The following is a 21780-nucleotide window of genomic DNA, read 5'->3' as shown; positions in this document are numbered from 1 at the left end:
GCAGAATGTTGTTGCTTCTACTGAATCTTGATCTCTTTTCATCTGCCCTGTTTCATCAATGTGATAATGTATAGCAGCAAAGCCCAAAGCTTGGATTACTCTGCTGTCTTCCTCATGGAAGTAAGTCTTCATCCAGCTGTGGAACAGAGCATCCATTATCATTCATGAGGCTGCACATAAAAAAATTATATCAGCTATGAAACAGTCAAGCATTCTAATGTCAAATGCACATTTGTCATACTTAACCATGTCATTATACCAACATATCGCCACCAAGGATAAAATGGGTTGATCATCAGGTTATCTTTTGATAATATTGCTCCATTATCTAACAAAATTCATTCTTACTGTGACCTACGAGCTTCAGCTTCTCCGTAGAAAAATTTGATTAGTAATTCAAAAAGTAATTATTATTCAACTAAGTTATTGTATTATCTGATTTCGTTGTTTTCGTGCAAACAATCTGACCTTGACAGACTGTAAAAGTATTTCAGTTGCACCCTGTGCTCTGGTTCTTTAGTACACTGTGCTCACATTGGTTGCCTGAAGCTGTAACATTTAATTTTCAAGATGGTGTAGATATATTTTTGCCAAATCAGTATGAGATCCACAAGGAAAGTAGTGGTAATTTCACTTTAACACACAAAACACCTGATTCATTCACAAATGGAACACTTAGAGTAACTCTTTATATGCCTGGTTCATTAATCATTCATAACAAGTTGATCCTGAGGTTTTTACAGATACCGTCTCTCTCCAAACATGTCTGTGCTCAAAAATTCCACCAATTCTGAGAAGCTTTCCAACAAGTAAGTAATTGCTCTGTCTTTGTAGTAAATTTTTTATGTTTTCTATTTAACCAAGTTGTAACATATTTCATACAACCTAGAAATAGCCTAGTATACATGTGTTTCATACATTCCAGCTAGTTTATCAGTGAAACATGGCACCTGCCACAAATTTTATTCATGACAGATTGTGTGCATGTGATCAGTTTCATGGCTGATGTAATTATTCAATGGATTTGGTATGAAATGACACCAGTTGGACTTATTGAAGCTAGCTTCAAAGGTTTTTGTGCCTTGTGATGAAAACACCAGTCACATGTTTCTGCACCAGATTTATCCCTGTTAGACCAAGATATTCTTGCAGCTCTGTAAACAAGCTAAGGTACTTCTCATTTTCACCAGTACTGCACCAGTAAGACAGTACTTGGCAGAGTTAAGACACTGGAAAGCATTTTATCTGTACACCTCTACTCATTGTTGTTGTCATTTTTTTATGGGATCTGTGATCCTGACAAGTGTTCAGTAAGATCTGAGAGAGATTTATGTGAGAATACTCCATCTCTTACCACTGTGTTTTCCTTCTGCCATACAAATCATGCCAAAAAATACTTAAAATGGAGTACAAAAAAAAATATTTCAAAATATTATGTTCAGGAAATATGCAAGTACTTCATTCTTACAGTAATTTGGTGCTCATCTTGAAACACAATATTATTTCAACGTATTTATTCCAGTATTCACAGGTTCACAGGACTTTATGCCTGACACTACGTTTCTATATTTTAAAATATTCCATTTTTGACATAAAATTACTTGATATCAAGGCTTCCTGGAAAGGAAATCAAATTCAACAACTGCTGCTCATTCATTCTTGTTATAGGAAGATTTATCACACAACCTTATTAAATTTCAACATTATTAATCTTCATTCTTAGCTTAAACAAGAATATAAAGGCATTTTAACACAATCATTTAAAAATAGGACATCTTATGTTTGCAACAATGCTGATTGTTGTCAAGTTGATTACCATATCAATGAAATATTAAAATTATCTATGATACACTTAGTTTCAAACATCATTGGATTACAATTTAAATGAACTTCTTAGGTCGAAACATTACTAAAGACAAACCACTCAATTATTGAGTATTTACATTAAAAATTAAGAGTAAGTCTAATAGTCAAATGTTGACCAATAGCAATGTATATTACAAAAATCTCCTGTGAGGATTAACTCTAACTATAAAGATTTACATCACTGTTATCAAATTTTGCAATGAGTACAAATGTGAAGATCTGAAGAAAGCCACAAAAAAGACCAGTAGGGATAACATGAGTATTATGAAATCGATACTTCCAAATTTTGTTTAATATACTGAAGAAGATCTTGATTTTCCATTTTGTTTTATATATATACAGATGCTGATGCAGATATCAGGCATACCAAGGGAAGATTGAGGATGTACTTTTTTCAAATGTGAATTATTTTTCTAAATTCTACAAAGTATTATGTCATCTATTTTGTTGTAACTTATTTCATATCATTTGTTTACAATTTTCGCATTGCACTCCACAAATTCTTGGATAAACAAAGTTATGTAGTCGCTCTCTGGCATCAGTTATGTCAATAAAGCATAACTTACACCAGTATATTTTTAGACTAATGGTAGCACAACTGATAAAACTTTCCATTGAACTGCTTTCAATCTGAATATATAATAAAAAAGTGTGTTAGTCTTGTCACTGGAACTTATGAATTTTAGTATAAGGTTAACTCTCACAACACATACCAAATATTGTCCTAGAACAGCTTCAATAATTATTGAAATTAAAATGAACAACTTTACTATGCTCTCTCTCTCTCTCTCTCTCTCTCTCTCTCACACACACACACACACACACACACACACACGTGTATGTGCATGTGACTCAAACCATATGACTCAAACCATACCTATAATACTGCCACAAAAGTCTAATACAGCTCACTGTACCACATCTCTAATTCCTTTGTGCCATTACAGTACAACTTGATACAATCATACAATAAACTAATAACATGAAGTGGTCAATACGAAATTCATTCCATAAGTAATATGTAGGCTGCAAATAATGATCCTTTACAAAATAAATTTCGGTTTTCAACCATTTTCATAACTGCACTATGGACTTATGAAAATTTCTGCATGCTGTTGTGTTTTAGTCATGCATCATAAAGAATATATCTGTTGACTATTGTATGTGTCTATTGACTGGAATAAAGTTGGCAATATTGATGAAAATGGTTAGTTGATTACATGACTGTGGTTTAATACTATGACTTTTGATATATCCAAAACATATGTTCTGAAATTAATGCATCAATTTATATAGCAAAATAAGGAAGTTTTTAATTACTACTTGGAAAAAAAACTTCATGTGACAGTACCAAAAGAGATTTCTCCCCTGAGTAAGGAAATGCAAGGTGAACTGCATTGAAAAAAATGTGTAAAAGAATTACAACAGTTTAATCTTTCTTGGTAGATGCAGAGTTCTATTAAATACAGCACAGTATGAACAAACATGACACCATAGCAGAAACATTTAAAACAATTTATTAACTGTGAAAATTGTAACTATCAAAACTAGGCCACTGAAAGATAAAAAAAAATTATCACAGCTTTCCCCTCACACAAGATCGTTTGAAAGGCACTACAAGTAAATCTAATTTTTTCAGCAAGGAAGGCTCTCAAAATTTAGCATATTTTGAAGTGTTTATTGATCTGTGCTAGATGCACTGATGGATGAAAATATAAAGGTGTTAAAATTTTGTTACAATATCTTAAAAGTGCTTTACATTTTACAGTCACTTAGGTGAAACTCCTGTGCACAAATATGGCACTCCATAGTGCACTGAAGTCACTGTTAATCCATCACAAGGCCAGTACCAGTAAAAGGATCAGGTCACTTCCTTAACAGACTCACATAAATGAGAGATTCAGAACATAGTGTGTGCATGCACTGGGGTAAAGTTGTAGTGTACATGTACAGAGAGCACTGCAGCCACTAGAAAATTTCTGGTGTATTCAATCTGGAAGACAAGACTGTAGTGGACACAATATAAAAAGCATGCGCCCTCACTGAAAGTACAGGACTAGTCCAGTGTAGTGGGTAGTAAACTACAAGTATGAAGTAACATGCTTATTTAAAAATGGAGGAGCAATTCCTTAAAAAACATTCCAGCATCGAATGCCACTGCTAGCTTTTCCACCATGACCCTGTACATCTTCAGAGACTGACAGTTCAAAACTCCTACGTGTTCTGGGCAGGTGCAACCCCACTGCTTCGACAACAGGGCCCACCTTTATTGCGTTCATTTTGCTGCTGAAGCAGGTATGGAGCAAATGCAAAACACCCTTCATGCTTTCTGTGTTCCATACACAAATACATTTCTGCGGCACTGCCACGCACATTTTCCCCTCATTCACATACACATTATGTCATAAAAAGCCCAACTGTCTTTCCACTAAAGCGTCCAGTGGCAGTGTTCCTCCTGCAACCTCATAAAACGTGAGTTGCAACCGAGATCGTTGTCAGAGTCACTGAACACCAGACCCATCACTGGTAACTGGAGACACGGAGCTTATTTTGCAGCAATGAAAAGTGCTGTGTGCCGGTCCGTGAGCAACGGGAAGAGTCACGCACACATGACACGTGTCCCCACTGACGCGAGAGCATCACGGGCCTGCAGTGGACGAGTTCCCGCCAGTGGTGGTGTCTGCACGGTAGGAGGACGACGACAGGTTGGAACTGCCAGTCACAGAGGCAGTGGAGGCGATGGAGGCAGCGGCGGCGTCCTCCTGGTAGTCGGCGAGTCGCAGTGGGCCCCTGGCGACCCCCGGGGGTGGCCGTCATCACAGCCTCTTGACGGAGAGCCGCCACTGCTGCGAGGGTGCACGGGAGTCGCAGCGTTCGACGGTGAGGCCGCGGGACGTGTGGTCCCTCGAGTCCAGGCACAGGCTGAGCCGCGCGTGCTTGATCAGGCCCGGGTTGTCCACTTGGTGCCAACGCTGCAACAACAACACCGCAAGGTCAGCATCGCGCTGTATCCAACACTCGCCGGATCGATGCACCAGTATTAAGGGGCTGGACCTCATTGAAAACTTCTAAGAAACTTCGTAAAGCCAAGATCGCATAAATAAGGGGTGTTGCAAAAAGAATGTCCTGATTATTGACAGTAATAATTACGAAGTATGGGACGTGCCGGGAAGGAAATGGGTGTCCTTTGAATTGGCGTGGCCTAGAGTTTCAGCTAATTACCGTTAGATGTTGTCTGCCAGAAGTAAGATGGGGTCCGCTCGAGAGAAGGCGTTCTGTGTGCTGCAGTTTGCTAAGAATGAGTCAGTGATTTCGGTGATGCGTGATTTTCGTCGGCGTTCTGGCACTGATCCGCTTGCACCCAGTACATCTGTCAATGGCATCGGCAATCTGACGACACAGGATGCTTGTGCAAAGGTAACAGTCCAGGTTGACCTCGCACTTCTGATAACACAGTGGAAAGAATTCGGCGAACGTTTGAGTGGAGTCCACGAGAGCCTACTCGCCGTGCAAGCAGAGAACTGACAATGCCTCATACGACTATCAGTGTTAAGACATCGTTTGGTCTATGAACCATACAAAATGCAATTAGTGCAAGTTCTTTGGGCTGGTGATAAAAGGAAACGGTTTGACTTCAACAATGACATGGAAGACGATACGTTATTATCACTGTTAATTTTCAAATGGTTCAAATGGCTCTGAGCACTATGGGACTCAACTGCTGTGGTCATAAGTCCCCTAGAACTTAGAACTACTTAAACCTAACTAACCTAAGGACAGCACACAACACCCAGCCATCACGAGGCAGAGAAAATCCCTGACCCCGCCGGGAATCGAACCCGGGAACCCGGGCGTGGGAAGCGAGAACGCTACCGCACGACCACGAGATGCGGGCTGTTAATTTTCAGTTATGAAGCAATATTTCATGTTAGCGGTAAAATAAACTGATATAGCGTGTACCTGTGGTGACTTCAGAACCGTCATGGTGTTACTGAGTACGAAAGAGACTCATCTTCATTGAACGCGTCTTGTGCCATTTCTCGAGAAAAGTGTATGGTCCCTTCTGTTGTGAAGACTACACAGTGAGTGGAATGAGCTATCTGCAAATGGTGGACAATTAGCTTTTCCACAACTTCAGGAGGACTCCAGTGAATTAATTTTCCAACAGGATGGAGCTCCACCACACTGGCGCAGCACGTACGTCAGTTTTTCAGCGATACTCTGCCTCAGCGCTGAATAGGGCACAGCCCTGCATTCTTGGCCACCAAGATCGCCTGGTATTATGCGATTCTTCTTGTGAGGATATGTGAAGGAAAAGTGTTCGTCTCTCCTTTACCTCGAGACACAGAAGACGTGAAGAACACAATAACAGCCGCCATAACACCTCTAGAAGCAGATATATTGTGTAAAGCTTATGACAAATTTAGCTACTGTCTAGATGTTGTTCGTGTTGCTGCTAGCGGACACATCAAGCATTTGTAATAGCATATCTATATTTATGGCTATTTTGTGGTGCATGTAGTATGTTTTGACCAATAAATACGGAGTTTTGAAATCAGGTCATTCTTTTTGAAACGCCTTGTATTTCTTTATTTTCAACGACCGGTTTCAACATACTTTGCTGTCATCTACAGGTCTTCAAAAATTTTGTTGCAACATGTATTCTTTGTGATTAGGAACGTCATGTCAACTTGTTATGTCGGTGGATAAAATGTAGCACATTATACAAAGATTTGTCACATACAAAACTTTTACAATCAAAACTCACCCTGTACACACGGCCATATGTAGCGCTCATAGAGATTCTTACGTCATAAAAATCACAGTATACAATAAAACGCACAGTGTCACATCTTTTTACGTTAGCCTGACATGTTCCATCCATTTATGATTCACATTGGACAGCATATTTGGTACTTTTTTCTTCTCTGACAAATCTTTGCATAATGTGCTACATTTTTGCAGACCTAAAGGTAACAGCAAAGTCTATCGAAACCAATAGTTGAAAATAAGGAACTATATATTCGCTCTTGGCTTTACGAAGTATTTTACCAAGTAAGACAGATCGCTCCTTCACATTTCTTCTTTTTTTCCCTTAAAATGTTTTCTGGGATGTCTACTTTATGTTGTGTTCATCTGAACTTCGCCAGAAATTGCGTTATCAAGTTACCAGCCATGAAGAAGGAAGTTTTCGATACCGTACGTCCAGCGTATGAAGAGTTGAGCCACAGAGGCTTGCTAGAACTGTGACCGAGAACCAACATTCAAAATGCTAACGGATGTTTTGACGCTTGCCTCTGGTCGATGTATCTGAAAACCATTCCCGAGTGCGGAAAAAATAGCTGGCACCGCGGCTAATGTGGCAGCATGTAGTTTCAATGACAGCCTACAGGGATAGTGGAAATTAAGAAAGTGCTCGAACGTGACAATCGGCCAGCCTGTTACAACGTCTGCAGAAAATCTGACAAAAAGCGTATCGAGCGAGCTGAACAGCAGATTACAGAGCTGCCAAGCTACCCGCAGGTCACCCACGGCCACGAATAAGATGGAGGAGGACCACCTCCTGGATCTGGAAGGATCGCTGTATGGGACAGGGATATTACTGAGCCTTTCTGGTCTGCTTCGGAAAGAAAGGTGTGTGATCGCTGTCTATTTCCATTACCGTTAACTGAACGTGTCACTATTTTGCAGGAAGAATTATATAAGATTTCATACTAACCATTCCGAGACGACTGGAAGCTCTTTTGAGTGCCTAAACCGTATTCGGTGTGGCGACGTATTCTTGGTGTTCCCATATTTCTGTTCTACCACTTATGAAGACTAGATCCAAAGTTAGATATCTGGTAAGGGCTGATGTGTCACCTGAGAAACGGGCTATGTTACTTTTCAGTGACGATCCCCACAGCATCAGTGAAGATGTGCTGTCCTCATACGCCATACACATCTTCATCTGGCTAATTGATTTCAGCAGCATGTTCCCCTACCACAAGGGCACTGCAAGTAGAGTGCGCACTTAATGTTCCAGGCCAGCGGATGGGAAGAGTCAGGCCCTTACATGTGCAGCACATTCCCCACGCATCATGCATGTAATTCTTCTAATGTATTGCCATCAAGGTTTGCGTTTTCCCACCAACGTTCTCCATTGCCAAGAACTCAGCGATTGAATAATGACGTCATCAACATCATCAATTCAGAGATCCTGTAGCGGATTTCGTTGAAATGCGTACATATTGAATATTCCTCACGAAATCTAAGTAACTGAAGATGTTAGTGGTTAAAGAAATTTATAAGGCTACAAATAGTGCTCACGATGGCTGGAAAAGTGATTTGACATGCATCATACTTCGCGGGATACGCCGACGGAAACGTGTGACAACCATCTTTTTGGCGTGCTGTGTTGCGCTGAGCGTCAGAGGACTCACCTGCGTGTCCAGGTCGTCGCACACCTTCATGAGCAGCGGCGCGCCCCGCTTGTAGTCCGACAGCGTGAGGCACACGTCGTAGTGTTTGAGGTAGCCCTCGTTCGTCAACGACCACTCCTGTAACAAATAGTAGTAACGCTTAGGAAGTTTTCGGTACGCTTTAAATACACAGTTAATAGTGTAAGGTGGTTGGAAAATATTCACACGACGTTCCATTCTTCACGAGCAATGGATCCTTATGTAATACAGCTGCTTCTCTTCTGCTGAAATTTTTATAATTGGTCCTATGGCATGCCTTATTCGCTAGTTCCCGCGCAATAAGGTTGACAGCTTTTGCTCCGTAAGACCATACCTGATTTTTTGGTCTCTCCTATATGATAAATGATTATACGATAAATGCAAACAGCAAAATTTACGAAAAAGGTAAGTGCAGTACGCTAAAGAGTGTTACCCTCCCAAGCGGCTACGTCAGTTGATATCTCAAATGGTTTCTGTGACGATCGTCAAATGGCAACGAGAAAAAAATCACTGGCTCACAAATGAAGAAGATGCGACATCCAAGGTTTGTTTTCCCGTGTTAGAAGAAAATGAAGTCCACGTTCTAAATTCTCTTCTCTTCCTGAAAAGTGTGTGTGTGTGTTTTATTATTTAATTAGCGGAGTACCCGGTGTTGCCGGGATATGTATTCATTGGAATCTATTAGTCCATCTCTTTCTCTTCCCTCCCTCCGTCCATTTCCTCCTGCCCCAATGGCCTCACATTCAGGAGGACGACGGTTCAAACCCGCGTCCGGCCATCCTCGTTAAGGTTTTCCGTGATTTCGCTAAATAACTTAAGGCAAATGTCGAGATGTTTCATTTTGACAGGCACGGCCAACTTACATCCCTAATCCGATGGGACCGATGATGCCGCTGTTCAGTCCCTCCCCCAAATCAACCCACCAACCTCCTTCCCCTCCACCTTTATCTGTCCCCTCTGCCTTTCTCTCTACAATTTCTTTTTTTCTCTCCACCTCCTCTTCTTCCCTCTCCATTTCCTGCTTCCCCTCTCTCTGTCCAATTCGTCCTCTCGTATATGGGTCTCTTCCGTCCTCCTCTCAATATCTTCATCTCCTCCTCCCCCACACTTCTATGTCCACCACCCACACTCCAATAGAAGGTTGGTGGTTCTTACCCCCACAGTATTCCATACCAGACAAAGCAACATGCATATAAAAATCGATTTAGATCGATCCAGTGTTTAGGAGGAGATTCGCGCTCACAGGTTCACTCGTGTAGGCACACGTCACATATATTTAACATATTTCACCTATAGCGAATTTCGGCCCAGCAATTTCGTTTGCACGCAGCTCGGTGTTTATGACGTCTTATCTCCTGAACAACACGTCGTAGAATGATATAATTTTCAGGTGCACTGAATGGCGTATATCGTGGATACTGTCTCCAAAATGCATCGTGAATAGAGTTAGAAGTAAAAAATTAATGAGTTAAAACGTCTTGCCTGATGCGGCAGTTTTGTTTGAAGCAGTAGGCGACAAACTTTGTTTCCTGTCATTATTTTATGGCGGAGGGGTAGGGAGGGGGGATGTCAGAGAGGAAAAGTTTTAAAGATTTGAAATCATATGTAAAGTGACTAAATGCTCTCCATCTGAAATAATGGATGAATAATGTTGAGGTATTTCCGCATTGTGTGCAACTCTCTTCGTCACCTGCACCCCTTTGAGACGTGAGTGATTCTCACCTGCCCAGAGTTTCTTTCCGGTCTGTACGGGATACGTGTGCCAAGTCTTCGTAACATTGATCCTGTAGTTTAGGACAAGATTTGAACGAACATAGGTACATATCTACGTTTATTTTTGCAATGTGGATGGACTGAACTTCAGCTGTTTTCTGTGCCAACCTCATTATCTCAGTTATACCCGAGGTCCTCAGTTATTTCTTGCATAAATTCCAAACTCTGTCTACCACTAAAATTTTTGCTGTGCACGACATACTCTGTCCCATATAGGCCATTCCCTATTTATCAACACGTCCCGGTTTCCTGTCCCTTCTTATAGTCTTATCCACAGATTCATTTCCTTGTCGGTTCTGTAGACAGTATTCTCGGTACTTATCCATTTAATTTACAACAGACTTCTCTCCCTGTTTCCACTTCCATACATACTCAAAAATTTCTTCCCCACAGTAGGGCCTATCTTTCATGCCAGCGAACTTCTTTTCCCGAGGAGTACCCTCCTTCCCTGTGTTGCTATGCTTCTTATACCCTTCTTGATTCGTCATTCGTGAGTCATTTTGCTTCATAGGTAACAGAATTCCTTCACCTCGTCTATTACGTGATCCTCAGTATTGATGTTAAGTTTATAGACCAATTCCTTTCCTTCGGGCAGCAGTGCCTGTGGTTGGAAACGCTCCCCATGCACTTGAAAAAACGCTGCTAGCCATACCAAACTCCTGGGCTACACTCGTCGCATTTCCTGCTTCTTCCATTACCCGATGATTCTTCCCCGTGTGAAGTCACCCATGTGTTATCTCCGGACCATTTTGTAACAAAGAACACCATCAAAGTGCATCGTAACTGCTCGCTGGTTGAGACACGCCGTATTTTCTGCCTCGCATTGTGAGGCCACCCCAATTTGAGGCTATAGTCGCGTTGACCTCACGTAATGCCCAGATTTCTGGGAGACCACTGGCAAATTACTCCTCCAATTTCATTCGTTTCCACCGACTAGTTAATTTATTATGTTACTTTATCTCTCTCATTATCAAGATTGCAGGGCAGTGTACGTGCCATATCCACAGCCCCTGGTAAAATAAAGTCTTCCGCTATGGTGTGAGATTTCTTGTTCTTTGCTACACGGTAGGCAACTTCGTAAGAGTGAAGAAAAGCCCATATAGAAATCGCGCTTGTTAAATGAAAGTATTTCTTTTTAACTTGCGAGAAAAGTAATCACGCGTTTTGTTTATCAAACTACCGCGACTTTACTCAAAATGTCGTTTCAATTCATTGCGTAATCAACCTCACTCCATTTCCCATTCCCCCTTCACTCATCCCTACATCCAATATTGACCGCACTTCCAGAACATTTCGGATCAGACTGCAGCAATTCCAGCAGTCCAGCTTCAATCCGCCTCCAGCAACTTGCTGACCAGGGTCCAAAAGTGCCAGGAGATGAATGGTGGTCACTTTCCACATCTGCTACGTTAGTACTGTATTGCCTTTCCTCTGCTGGAACTCTCCGGGCCACTTTTATTTGCCCCGCCCTGTATAAGGCTGAGAAGCTCCTGGGAGTAGTGAGGAGCTATCTGAAAACCCCAGGTCTAGGTTCGCCTGCAGTTAGGCTTTCCCGCCACGCGGCAGCGCTCACCTGGTTGCCGCCCGAGTTGTGGCAGGCGTAGAGGCCGGCGCCGTCGTCGAGCACGTGTCCCAGCGTGTCGAGGCAGAGGGCGCCCTGCTGCAGGCTGCTGCGCGAAGCGGGCGAGGAGCCGGGCAGGCGCAGCTGCGGGTACACGTGCTGCAGGTACCACTTGAAGGGCCGGCACTGCAGGCGCTGCCGCAGCTCCAGCCGGTCGTCCACGCTGCAACACCGACACCCCACCCCTCAGCGAGGCTCAAACAGCGCTGTTGGCTCTAATTAAAGTGCAGCTACTCACTGTGGTCCAGTGTAGGCTGCAATTATCGCATGACAGCGAAATCTGATAGGTATTCTAAAGCATTAATGCAGATCCCGTTTATCCTGGAAACAAATTCGTTCGGGTTTTGGCCACCAGCTATCAATGCAAGAAAGATAGAGGTGTTTCAATACGTAATGGATTAGGAAAGAGGTGTGGGCAGAAAAGATCAAGCAAGTGAAAAAGACATAACGTTTATTTTATTATTGGAAATGAGCGTTTGGCGTCATTGGCCGGGAGGCCCCTCGCGGGGCAGGTCCGGCCGCCATATCGCAGGTCTTATTACAGTCGGCGCCACATTGGGCGACCTGCACGCCGGATGGGGATGAAATGATGATGAACACAACACAACACCCAGTCCCTGAGCGGAGAAAATCTCCGACCCAGCCGGGAATCGAACCCGGGCCCAGAGGACGGCAATCCGTCACGCTGACCACTCAGCTACTGGGGCGGACATTTTATTATTAACCGTCACTTACACAATTCGTGCCATACGAGCACTGGAGATGTCGACGACACGCTGTACAGCGCCAGCATATTATCTTCAAATCCATGTTGGCAAAAGGAAAGAAAGAGGAGATAAAATAAAAATTACGTAAGTGTAACATTACAGATAATATCATCGAATGTACCACAAATAATATCAAAACATCACGAACTCACCATACCTGGCGCCACAACGCGCAATTTGTCAACAGGAGAAAAATTGTATTGTGGATCATGTGATATATGCACAAGTCATAAGCCAGTACGTTGATACAATATAGGACATTCTTGCATAGCAAAATAAAAATAGTTAATTAAATTTTAAAAAATTCCGTTACAGTAATAAATTTCAGAATGTAAGACGTATTATAAAGTAAAAGATAAAATATTAGATACAGGAAACAATGTCACGGGAAGTTGTATATTATATATTTTTGTTATTTACTCTGAAAGTGTTTCCTGCACTTGTATTTTATCTTTTACCCTATATAACGTCTTACATACTGAAACGTATTACCTCAACGCATTTTTTTAAATTTTTAATCTCTAAATTATTTTTATTTTATTATGGAATAACCTCCATTGTACTGTATCAGTGTACCGACTTACGACTTGCGGACATATCATGTGTCTCGTCGTACATTCCTTTCTGTACTGCATGCTCTCTACTTTTTGGTTTATTTTACGTCATTGCCGGACGGAGTGGCCAAGCGATTCTAGGCGCTTCAGTCTGGAACCGCGCGACCGCTACGATCGCAGGTTCGAATCCTGCCTCGGGCATGGATGTGTGTGATGTCCTTAGGTTAGTTAGGTTTAAGTAGTTCTAAGTTCTAGGGGACTGATGACCTCCGATGTTAAGTCCCATAGCGCTCAGAGCCATCTGAACCATTTTTTTACGTCATTCGCAACACTGTTGGCAAACTGCACCTTGTGGCGCCAGGTATGTGTTGCTTCATGAAATTTTGATGTCATTTGTGGTATCTATGATGGTATAGTTTGCAATGTTACAGTTATATAGTTTTTATATTGTCGCCTCACTTTTCCTTTTCCCGACTTAGATTTGATGACGATCTGCTGAGCGATCGAAACCGGTAATCATTAGTAACGGAGACAGTGATCCAGACAGTGTTCAATCATTCATACACTATAGTAATTGAGATCACGGTTTTGAGACTTGGTATCAATTATTATCTACTTCGGTATGCTTCTTCGTATTGGTTATCCGTAGCAACTGAAAATTAATACATTTTTCCTGATAACAGAGATTTGCAGCAGCGCTATATTTACTCCTAAGAACAGATATAACAACAGCATAAGCTAGTGCTTTCTTGCAAGCTCAGTGAGACTTTCTCCCGTTATCTATTGCTGAGCTCCCATTCTCCCGTAACTGTGTCTTCTATTACGGTTGCTTTAACCGCCTGGCCATCCGGACGCGCTTCACGGTCGACCCAAATTCTCGACATGTCACGCGCAATTACTGCCCGCGTCCATTAGCGAGGACGGGTCCAGGTACGTCCGACCCCTGCTAAGAGTATTGGGGCTATAAGCAAAAGCAAATCGTACAAGCAAAACGAGGATAATGGAATGTAGTTGAATTAAATCAGGCGATGGTTAGGGAATTAGATAAGGAAATAAGAAGCTTAAAGTAGCAGAAGAGTTTTGCTATTTGGGCGGAAAAATAACTGCTGATGGTCTAAGTAGAGGAGGTATAAAACGTAGACTGGTGGTGGCAAGGAAAGCGTTTCTGAAGAAGAGAAATTTATTAATATCGAGTATAGACTTGACGGTCAGAAAGTCTTTTCTGAAAGTATTTATATGGAGTGTAGCATGTATGGAAGTGAAACATGGACGATAAACAGTTGCAGACAAGAAGGAAATAGAAACTTTTGAAATGTGGTGTTACAGAAGAATGCTGAAGATTAAACTGGTAGACCACATAACTAATGATGAGGTACTGAACAGAATTGCAGAGAAGAGGAATTTATGGGAAAACTTGACTAGAAAAAGGGATAGGTTGGTAGGACACGTTCTGAGGCATCAATCGATCACCAGTTTAGTATTGGTGGGAAGCGTGGAGGATAAAAAACGTAGAGGGAGACCAAGAGAGGAATACACTAACCAGATTCAGAAGGTTGTAGGTTGCAGTAGTTACTCGGAGATGAAGAAGCTTGCACAGGATAGAGTAGCATGGAGAGCTGCATCAAATCAGTCTTTGGACTGAAGACCATAGCAGCTAATGGATGGGGCGCTACGTGCCCGTTACAGGTTGGGAATTCGGAACGGTAGTGCAGCGTGTCCGGATTGCCCAGGTCTTCAAGACAACCGTTCTAGAGAAGCGGAGTATCCGTATTCGAGTCCCAGTCCGGCACAAATTTTCAACCTTTACCATCTATTTGTTTCATTGCCTTTAGGCACCTTGAGTCCTGTTTCTCGTAATACTATTTTAGATTTCCATCTCCACTTGCTTGCTGCATATTGCGTTACCCGTTCAGTGTCCACATACATTCATCTATGTTTTCCTCGCCTGCTTGTGGTAAGATTTCAGTCGAAGGGACTGTAAAATATTTACATGGGTGTACATTATGACCCATTCCTAAAGCTTAAAGAGCAATACAACACCAGCCAGCGAAATACGGAGACGAGCGACATCCAGATCGAATCTGCGTACAGGACTAATGCCCATTGGTCTGGTATATTGGCCGGTTGGAGTGTGGTTTTAAGCGGTTTTCCACACTGTTTACACAAATGCTGGGCTGGTCAGCGTCAGAAACTACATAAAAAATCAAACTGCCGTAACACACAGAGTGTACTTCATACGATTCACAGACATATACAGCACATGACTTACTTGCCTTAGATAAAAAATGGAAATTTTTGCCTTAGGTTAACTGACGACAGTGGTAGCTGGGAGCGTATCCAGCAACAAAATTAAGGAATACAGGGTGGTCCATTGATAGTGACCGGGCCAAATAACTCACGAAATAAGCATCAAACGAAAAAACTACAAAGTCCGAAACTTGTCTAGCTTGAAGGGGGAAACCAGATGGCGCTATGGTTGGCCCGCTAGATGGCGCTGCCATAGGTAAAAAGGATATCAACTGCGTTTTTTAAAGTAGGAACCCCCATTTTTATTACATATTCGTCTAGTATGTAAATAAATATGAATGTCATGGTTGGACCACTTTTTTCGCTTTGTGATAGATGGCGCTGTAATAATCACAAACGCATAATTACGTGGTATCACGTAACATCCCCCCAGTGCCGACGGTATTTGCTTCGTGATACATTACCCGTGTTAAAATGGACCGTTTACAAATTGAGGAAAAGGTCGATATCGTGTTGATGTATGGCTATTGTGATCAAAATGCCCAACGGGCGTGTGCTATGTATGCTGCTAGGTATCCTGGACGACATGATCCAAGTTTCAGGACCGTTCCCCGGATAGTTACGTTATTTAAGGATACAGGAAGTGTTCAGCCACACGTGAAACGTCAACCACGACCTGCAACAAATGATGATCCCCAAGTAGGTGTTTCAGCTGCTGTCGCGGCTAATCCGCACATCAGTAGCAGACAAACTGCGCGAGAATCGGGAATCTCAAAAACGTCGGTGTTGAGAATGCTACAGCAACACCACGATTGGACGCGTACCATATTTCTATGCACCAGGAATTGCATGGCAACGACTTTGAACGTCGTGTACAGTTCGCCACTGGGAACAAGAGAAATTACGTGACGATGACAGATATTTTGCACGCGTTATATTTAGCAACGAAGCGTCATTCACCAACAGCGGTAACGTAAACCGGCATAATACGCACTATTGGGCAACGGAAAATCCACGATGGCTGCGACTAATGGAACATCAGCGATCTTGGCTGGTTAATGCATGGTGCGGCATTATGGGAGGATGGCTAATTGGCCACCATTTCATCGATGGCAATCTAAATGGTGCAATGTATGCTGATTTCCTACGTAGTGTTCTACAGACGTTACTACAAGATGTTTCAATGCATGACAGAATGGCGATGTACTTCCAACATGATGGATGTCCGCACATAGCTCGCGTGCGGTTGAAGCGGTATTGAACAGTATATTTAATGACAGGTGGATTCGTCGTCGAAGCACCATACCATGGTCCGCACGTTCACCGGATTTGACGTCCCCGGATTTCATTCTGTGGGGAAGGTTGAAGGATATTTGCCATCGTGATCCGTCGACAACCCCTTAACACAAGCGTTAGCGCATTGTCAATGCATGTGCGAACATTACGGAAGGCGAACTACTCGCTGTTGAAAGGAATATCGTTACACTTATTGCCAAATGCAGTGAGGTTGACGGACATCATTCTGAGCATTTATTGCATTAATGTGGTATTTGCAGGTAATCACGCTGTAACAGCATGCGTTCTCAGAAATGATAAGTTCACAAAGGTACATGTATCACATTGGAACAACCGAAATAAAATGTACCTACGTTACGTATTTTAATTTAAAAAACCTACCTGTTACCAATCGTTCGTCCAAAATTGTGAGCCATATGTTTGTGACTATTACAGCGCCATCTATCACAAAGCGAAAAAAGTGGTCCAACTAAAACATTCATATTTCTTTACGTACTACACGAATATGAAATAAAAAATGGGGGTTCCTATTTAAAAAAAAACGCAGTTGATATACGTTTGACCTATGGCAGCGGCATCTAGCAGGCCAACCATAGCGCCATCTTGTTTCCCCCTTCAAGCTAGACAAGTTTCGTTCTTTGTAGCTTTTTCGTTTGACGTTTATTTCGTGAGATATGTGGCCCGGTCACGACAATGGACCACGATGTATTTCCCGATGGCTGAGTGGACTCCGCTACGGTGGGATACACGCCAGGGAAGAGAGACAAGGACGGACGGCATAGCTTCGGTAATGTGCAACCTATTCCTTTCATATCCCTTCCTCGCCCTACTACGATCAAATAGTTTCCATAACGATGTGAACGCTACAGCAGTAGCCAGTGGGCACGAGGCAGCCTCTCGGCCGGCGCCGGCGCCGCGCTACTCACTTTCCGTAGGGGATGTTCTTGGCGAGCGGCACGGCGCTGTAGTAGTACTCCTTGAACTCGTCCATCCAGACCTCGGCGGCGCGACGCGTGTTCCTGGCGAAGACGTTGCCGCTGCCGCCGGGGAAGCTGTAGGGGTGGCGCTTGCGGAACACGTGGCCCACGCGGCTGCACGGGATGATCTCCAGGCTGCCGCCGCACTGCCACACGCGGAACGAGATCTCTGCAACACGGCACACACGCGGCGCTTCACACACACACCCTCTGCACCCCACAACTGTTAGTGGCTGGAGCATGATAAGTCACCCGATGGAACACCAGTAGGGCCGGCCGCTGTGGCCGAGCGGTTCTAGCCGCTTCTGTCCGGAACCGCACTGCTGCTACGGTCGCAGGTTCGAATCCTGCTTCGGGCATGGATGTGTGTGATGTCCTTAGGTTAGTTAGGTTTAAGTAATTCTACGTCTAGAGGACTAATGACCTCAGATGTTAAGTCCCATAGTGCTTAGAGCCATTTGAACCATTTTGAACACCACTACAGGCTCCAATCACATTTTGAGCCAAGTGGTATTCTATATTAGTGTTACTATGCAGGAGAACGCGATGGTAGTAGTTGCAGTAGTCGTATGCCAGTGGTTACAGGCAGATGGTTAAAGTGTAGGTAGAATTCTGGTGCACAGCAGAAAGAACCAGCAATCCTACAAAGTGAGATGGAACAAGTCTGACGCTATTACGGGATCGCCAAAAGACTCTGGGCGAATTACAACTTACTTTTTCAGCCGTTTTCCGGATGTCATTCCGTGACTTGGGCACCTAATCCTAATTTGTCCCTCAAGAGAGTAAAATACGAACAGATACTGGTAAATAGCTGGCACCAGAATGAGAGACAGACCAGGGAGTAAGGCAACACTGTACTCGTCACCAATACTGTTCAACATCTACATCGGTTACGTAGCTCTAGATATAAGAATGGGGCATGTGAACTTCTAACTACGATGCTTTTTACGACGATTAATTAATTACACACGTCAGGGAAGACAATTTACAAATAGCGGTACATAGATTAAACACTATAATCCTAAATTATAATCTCAGAACAAAAACAAAAACAATGGGCTCTTTAGAAAAATACCACATAAGATCTACGATAATTATCAATAACACAATAAAAGAACAAGTGTCCACTTCCAGTATCTAGCACATGACATAACTTTTGTAGAAGATACGGATACAAATAAGAATAATAGCGTATATCAACACTTACGTGGCACGATAAGAAAAACATGAAAGGGTAAGTCCAGATGAGAAACCCAAATGAAATATTATATAATTATGCTGTACCATCATTACTATAAGTATCCGAGAGTTGGACATGAAGATCAAAAGACGTAAGATAGCTCGAAACGTCTGTAATCTGTAGTTCTTCAGATCAGTCGAAGGCTCATAAAATAGGAAATGAAAATATATGAAAATAATTTGGAGTAAAGCTATTTTCTCGTAAATCTTTTATTGAACTCAATTAAGAATAACAAGATTTCACAAATGTCGATGCATGTGCAAAACATATTGTTTCGTTATCCTTCACTTAGTATAGTAATTAACTGTAAAGTAATCCAACAAATGCGAGATTTGAACGAGCATGTATTGCGAACGCCCCATCAGAGAATTCGACGACAAGCGGCAGGCTACTAAACTACTGGAAGAAGGGTTGTGGGAAGACCGAAGGCGAAATGGTGAGCCCAGAACAGACCATAAGGCGTAATGCCAAATTATCACAACAACAAGAAGACACCCTCGTACAGTTCTTCGAAATTTATCGGTATCGTTTTGTTTCATCTTTTATACCGGTAAAGCAACTAAAATATGCACTCCTTTTACCTCGTGAAAGGCTCAAGATATCTAAAAGAGGTTTTCCCTAAATTATAATAGGCAGTGAGGGGCATATAATTATTTTTTTTGTGTGTTGGTAATACTGCTGTCTGTTCTAAAACGGAAACACTAAACAGGAGGTTTTTTCTAATACAATGCGATACTCTTTTTAGCGGCATTCTAACAATGTTGGGCGTTAATATTGAGATGACAGCCCCGCCTGGAGTAGTTTGCACCGCAACAGCAGGTGTCTGATGCCTTGCCTCTTGCCTTTTAACACCAGCACATTTTCCGGATACCTTTGTGCAAGGGAGACCCCTAATGCCCTTACACAAGGACAGCATCATTTACCAAAAACCTCGATATCATGAATCGTTAGCAAACAAATGGGGTAAAAATCCCACGTGCGTATGTCACTATCAAGGTATATGCATAGGCGCACATTATGTGAATGAATCATTCACATCGCTGAAAGTGTCAGTCCTCGAATGCTACAAAATGTGTAGCTTCTTGATGAATAACAGCCTCGTATTCTATTAGAAATGATTACCGGTTTCGGCTTTACAGCCATCATCAGGTCTAAAATATTTATCAGTCTTACGTAGACGCATAATCATTACATGTGCTACACTTTTAGATTTGATAATTACTGTGAAACCAAAACCGGTATTCAGCTGTAGTAGAATACGTCTATTACGTGATCAGTCTAAGTAATTTTGTAATCAAATCCGACGGATCCTTGCTAGGTGCAAAAGGCCTCATTTCGTGAGACAGAGTACCTTTCGGCCGACCTGAGTGGCCGAGCGGTTCTAGGCGCTACATTTTGGAACCGCGCGACCTCTGCGGTCGCAGGTTCGAATCCTGCCTCGGGCATGGATGTGTGTGATGTCCTTAGGTTAGTTAGGTTTAAGAAGTTCTAAGTTCTAGGGGACTGATGACCAAAGAAGTTAAGTCCCATAGTGCCCAGAGCATTTGAACCGTTTTTGAAGAGTACCGTTCGCAGAGTTTCCGTATCGCCAGCTGTAACGGTCACGCTCTAAGAGAAGATTAAACAGAGTACTTGTTGTCCAGGAAGAAATTTCTACGTGTTGAAAATTTTTTAAGGTGCCCACCCAGCAACGGATTTTCTTCGAGACAGAGAAAGTCAATCTAGGTAAATGATATAACTGGCATCATCTACACGACAGGAATAATGAAACGAGCGAGTATCGAAAATTTTACGGAAATGGCCGAGTATATTAACTGTTTAACGAAGCCAGCTGTTTACATACCAGTTATATTGTACAAAATTAGAGCAGTCGAGGTTTGTCAGGGAAATTAAGACATATAGGGAACATATTCCTGGACGTGAGCCAGATGTTGAGCTATTGTAATCTTATTAGTAATATAATGATGAATATAATAATGCTGTTTCAAATGACTACTGCTGTCACCCGCATCCTAAAACGAACAGTTTCCGATAAAGGCTATGGCAATGGTCGAATAACTGTCGAGCGTGTGCTAGGTACTTGTGAGATATCAGACTGCTTCACTCGCTTTTGTCAACAAATTTTTGTGGCAGTACAAGCGCAAACCGCGAAGTATGACACAGGGTCTCAAGAGAAGTTAATTGCCCGCTGATCGATATATAGAAGCCGATACGGATAAAAGAGCTTACATTCTGGCCGTAGAGACACACACCGAGAAAAATCACGTGCCGTCGAACACACTTAAGCAGACGTATCTGCTATCGGCAGAGGACCGCAGTGAGTGCCAAGGATCTTATTAGAACGCAATACGAAAAGGCGTAAAGACCAAGCCTTATTACACTCCACAATGCAACAGCAAAGGGGACCTACGCGATGTCGGTAGTACTGTAAGGAACAGGAAAACTGTTGGTATTGTACCAAGTTTTAATAACGAACGTAACGTAAAGCCAAGCCCCGTTCACAAGCTGTGGCGGGCCCTTCCTCACCAACCGATCGCAGTGTCACCCTCCGTCAGTGGCGCCAGTGGATGCTTTAACAGGGGGTGTGGGGTCAGCAAACCGCTCTCTTGGCTGTTGTCAGTTTTCATGATCAAGAGCCGTTAATATTCGGTCGAGTAGCTCCTCAATTGGTATCAGGAAACTCAGTGCACCCAGTTCCAATCCTCCTACAGGGAAATATCCCTGGCAGTACCAGGAATGAAACAACGGTCCTTAGGATGGCAGTGAGACGCGCTGACCACTCAGCTACAGAGGCGGACATTAACGAACCCATCGACATTGAAGATCGATCACGCGTGACAGATGCTGGAACAAAATGCGCCACTTGTTTATGGCCTGATATCGGAGAAATTGGATTTTCACATGGACAGTATTGTCCCTGTTACTCGCATAGATTTATCAGAAGATTCTTTCCCCATCTGTCCCGCATAAACAGACCGACAAAGACATCACATTGTAAG

At 42.7% G+C, this 21780-nt stretch overlaps 1 protein-coding gene across 1 annotated transcript in view; it reads right to left on the bottom strand.

The window, feature by feature from the left end:
- Positions 1 to 1481: 1481 nt before the first annotated feature.
- Positions 1482 to 21780, bottom strand: part of LOC126417168 (polypeptide N-acetylgalactosaminyltransferase 2) — a 194231-nt gene continuing 173932 nt past the window's right edge. The window contains exons 9-12 of the mRNA XM_050085066.1: positions 17491 to 17710; positions 11653 to 11863; positions 8289 to 8405; positions 1482 to 4838 (exon numbers count right to left, since the gene is read on the bottom strand). Of these exons, the coding sequence (XP_049941023.1) occupies positions 4683 to 4838; positions 8289 to 8405; positions 11653 to 11863; positions 17491 to 17710 (704 nt within the window). The 3' untranslated portion in view covers positions 1482 to 4682. The remainder of the gene's footprint in view (positions 4839 to 8288; positions 8406 to 11652; positions 11864 to 17490; positions 17711 to 21780) is intronic.

Source organism: Schistocerca serialis, chromosome 8 (assembly GCF_023864345.2).
Source record: "Schistocerca serialis cubense isolate TAMUIC-IGC-003099 chromosome 8, iqSchSeri2.2, whole genome shotgun sequence".
In the NCBI taxonomy this organism is placed as follows: domain Eukaryota; kingdom Metazoa; phylum Arthropoda; class Insecta; order Orthoptera; family Acrididae; genus Schistocerca; species Schistocerca serialis.
The sequence above is the reverse complement of the archived record's forward strand: the minus strand, read 5'-3'. Positions and strand labels throughout refer to the sequence as shown.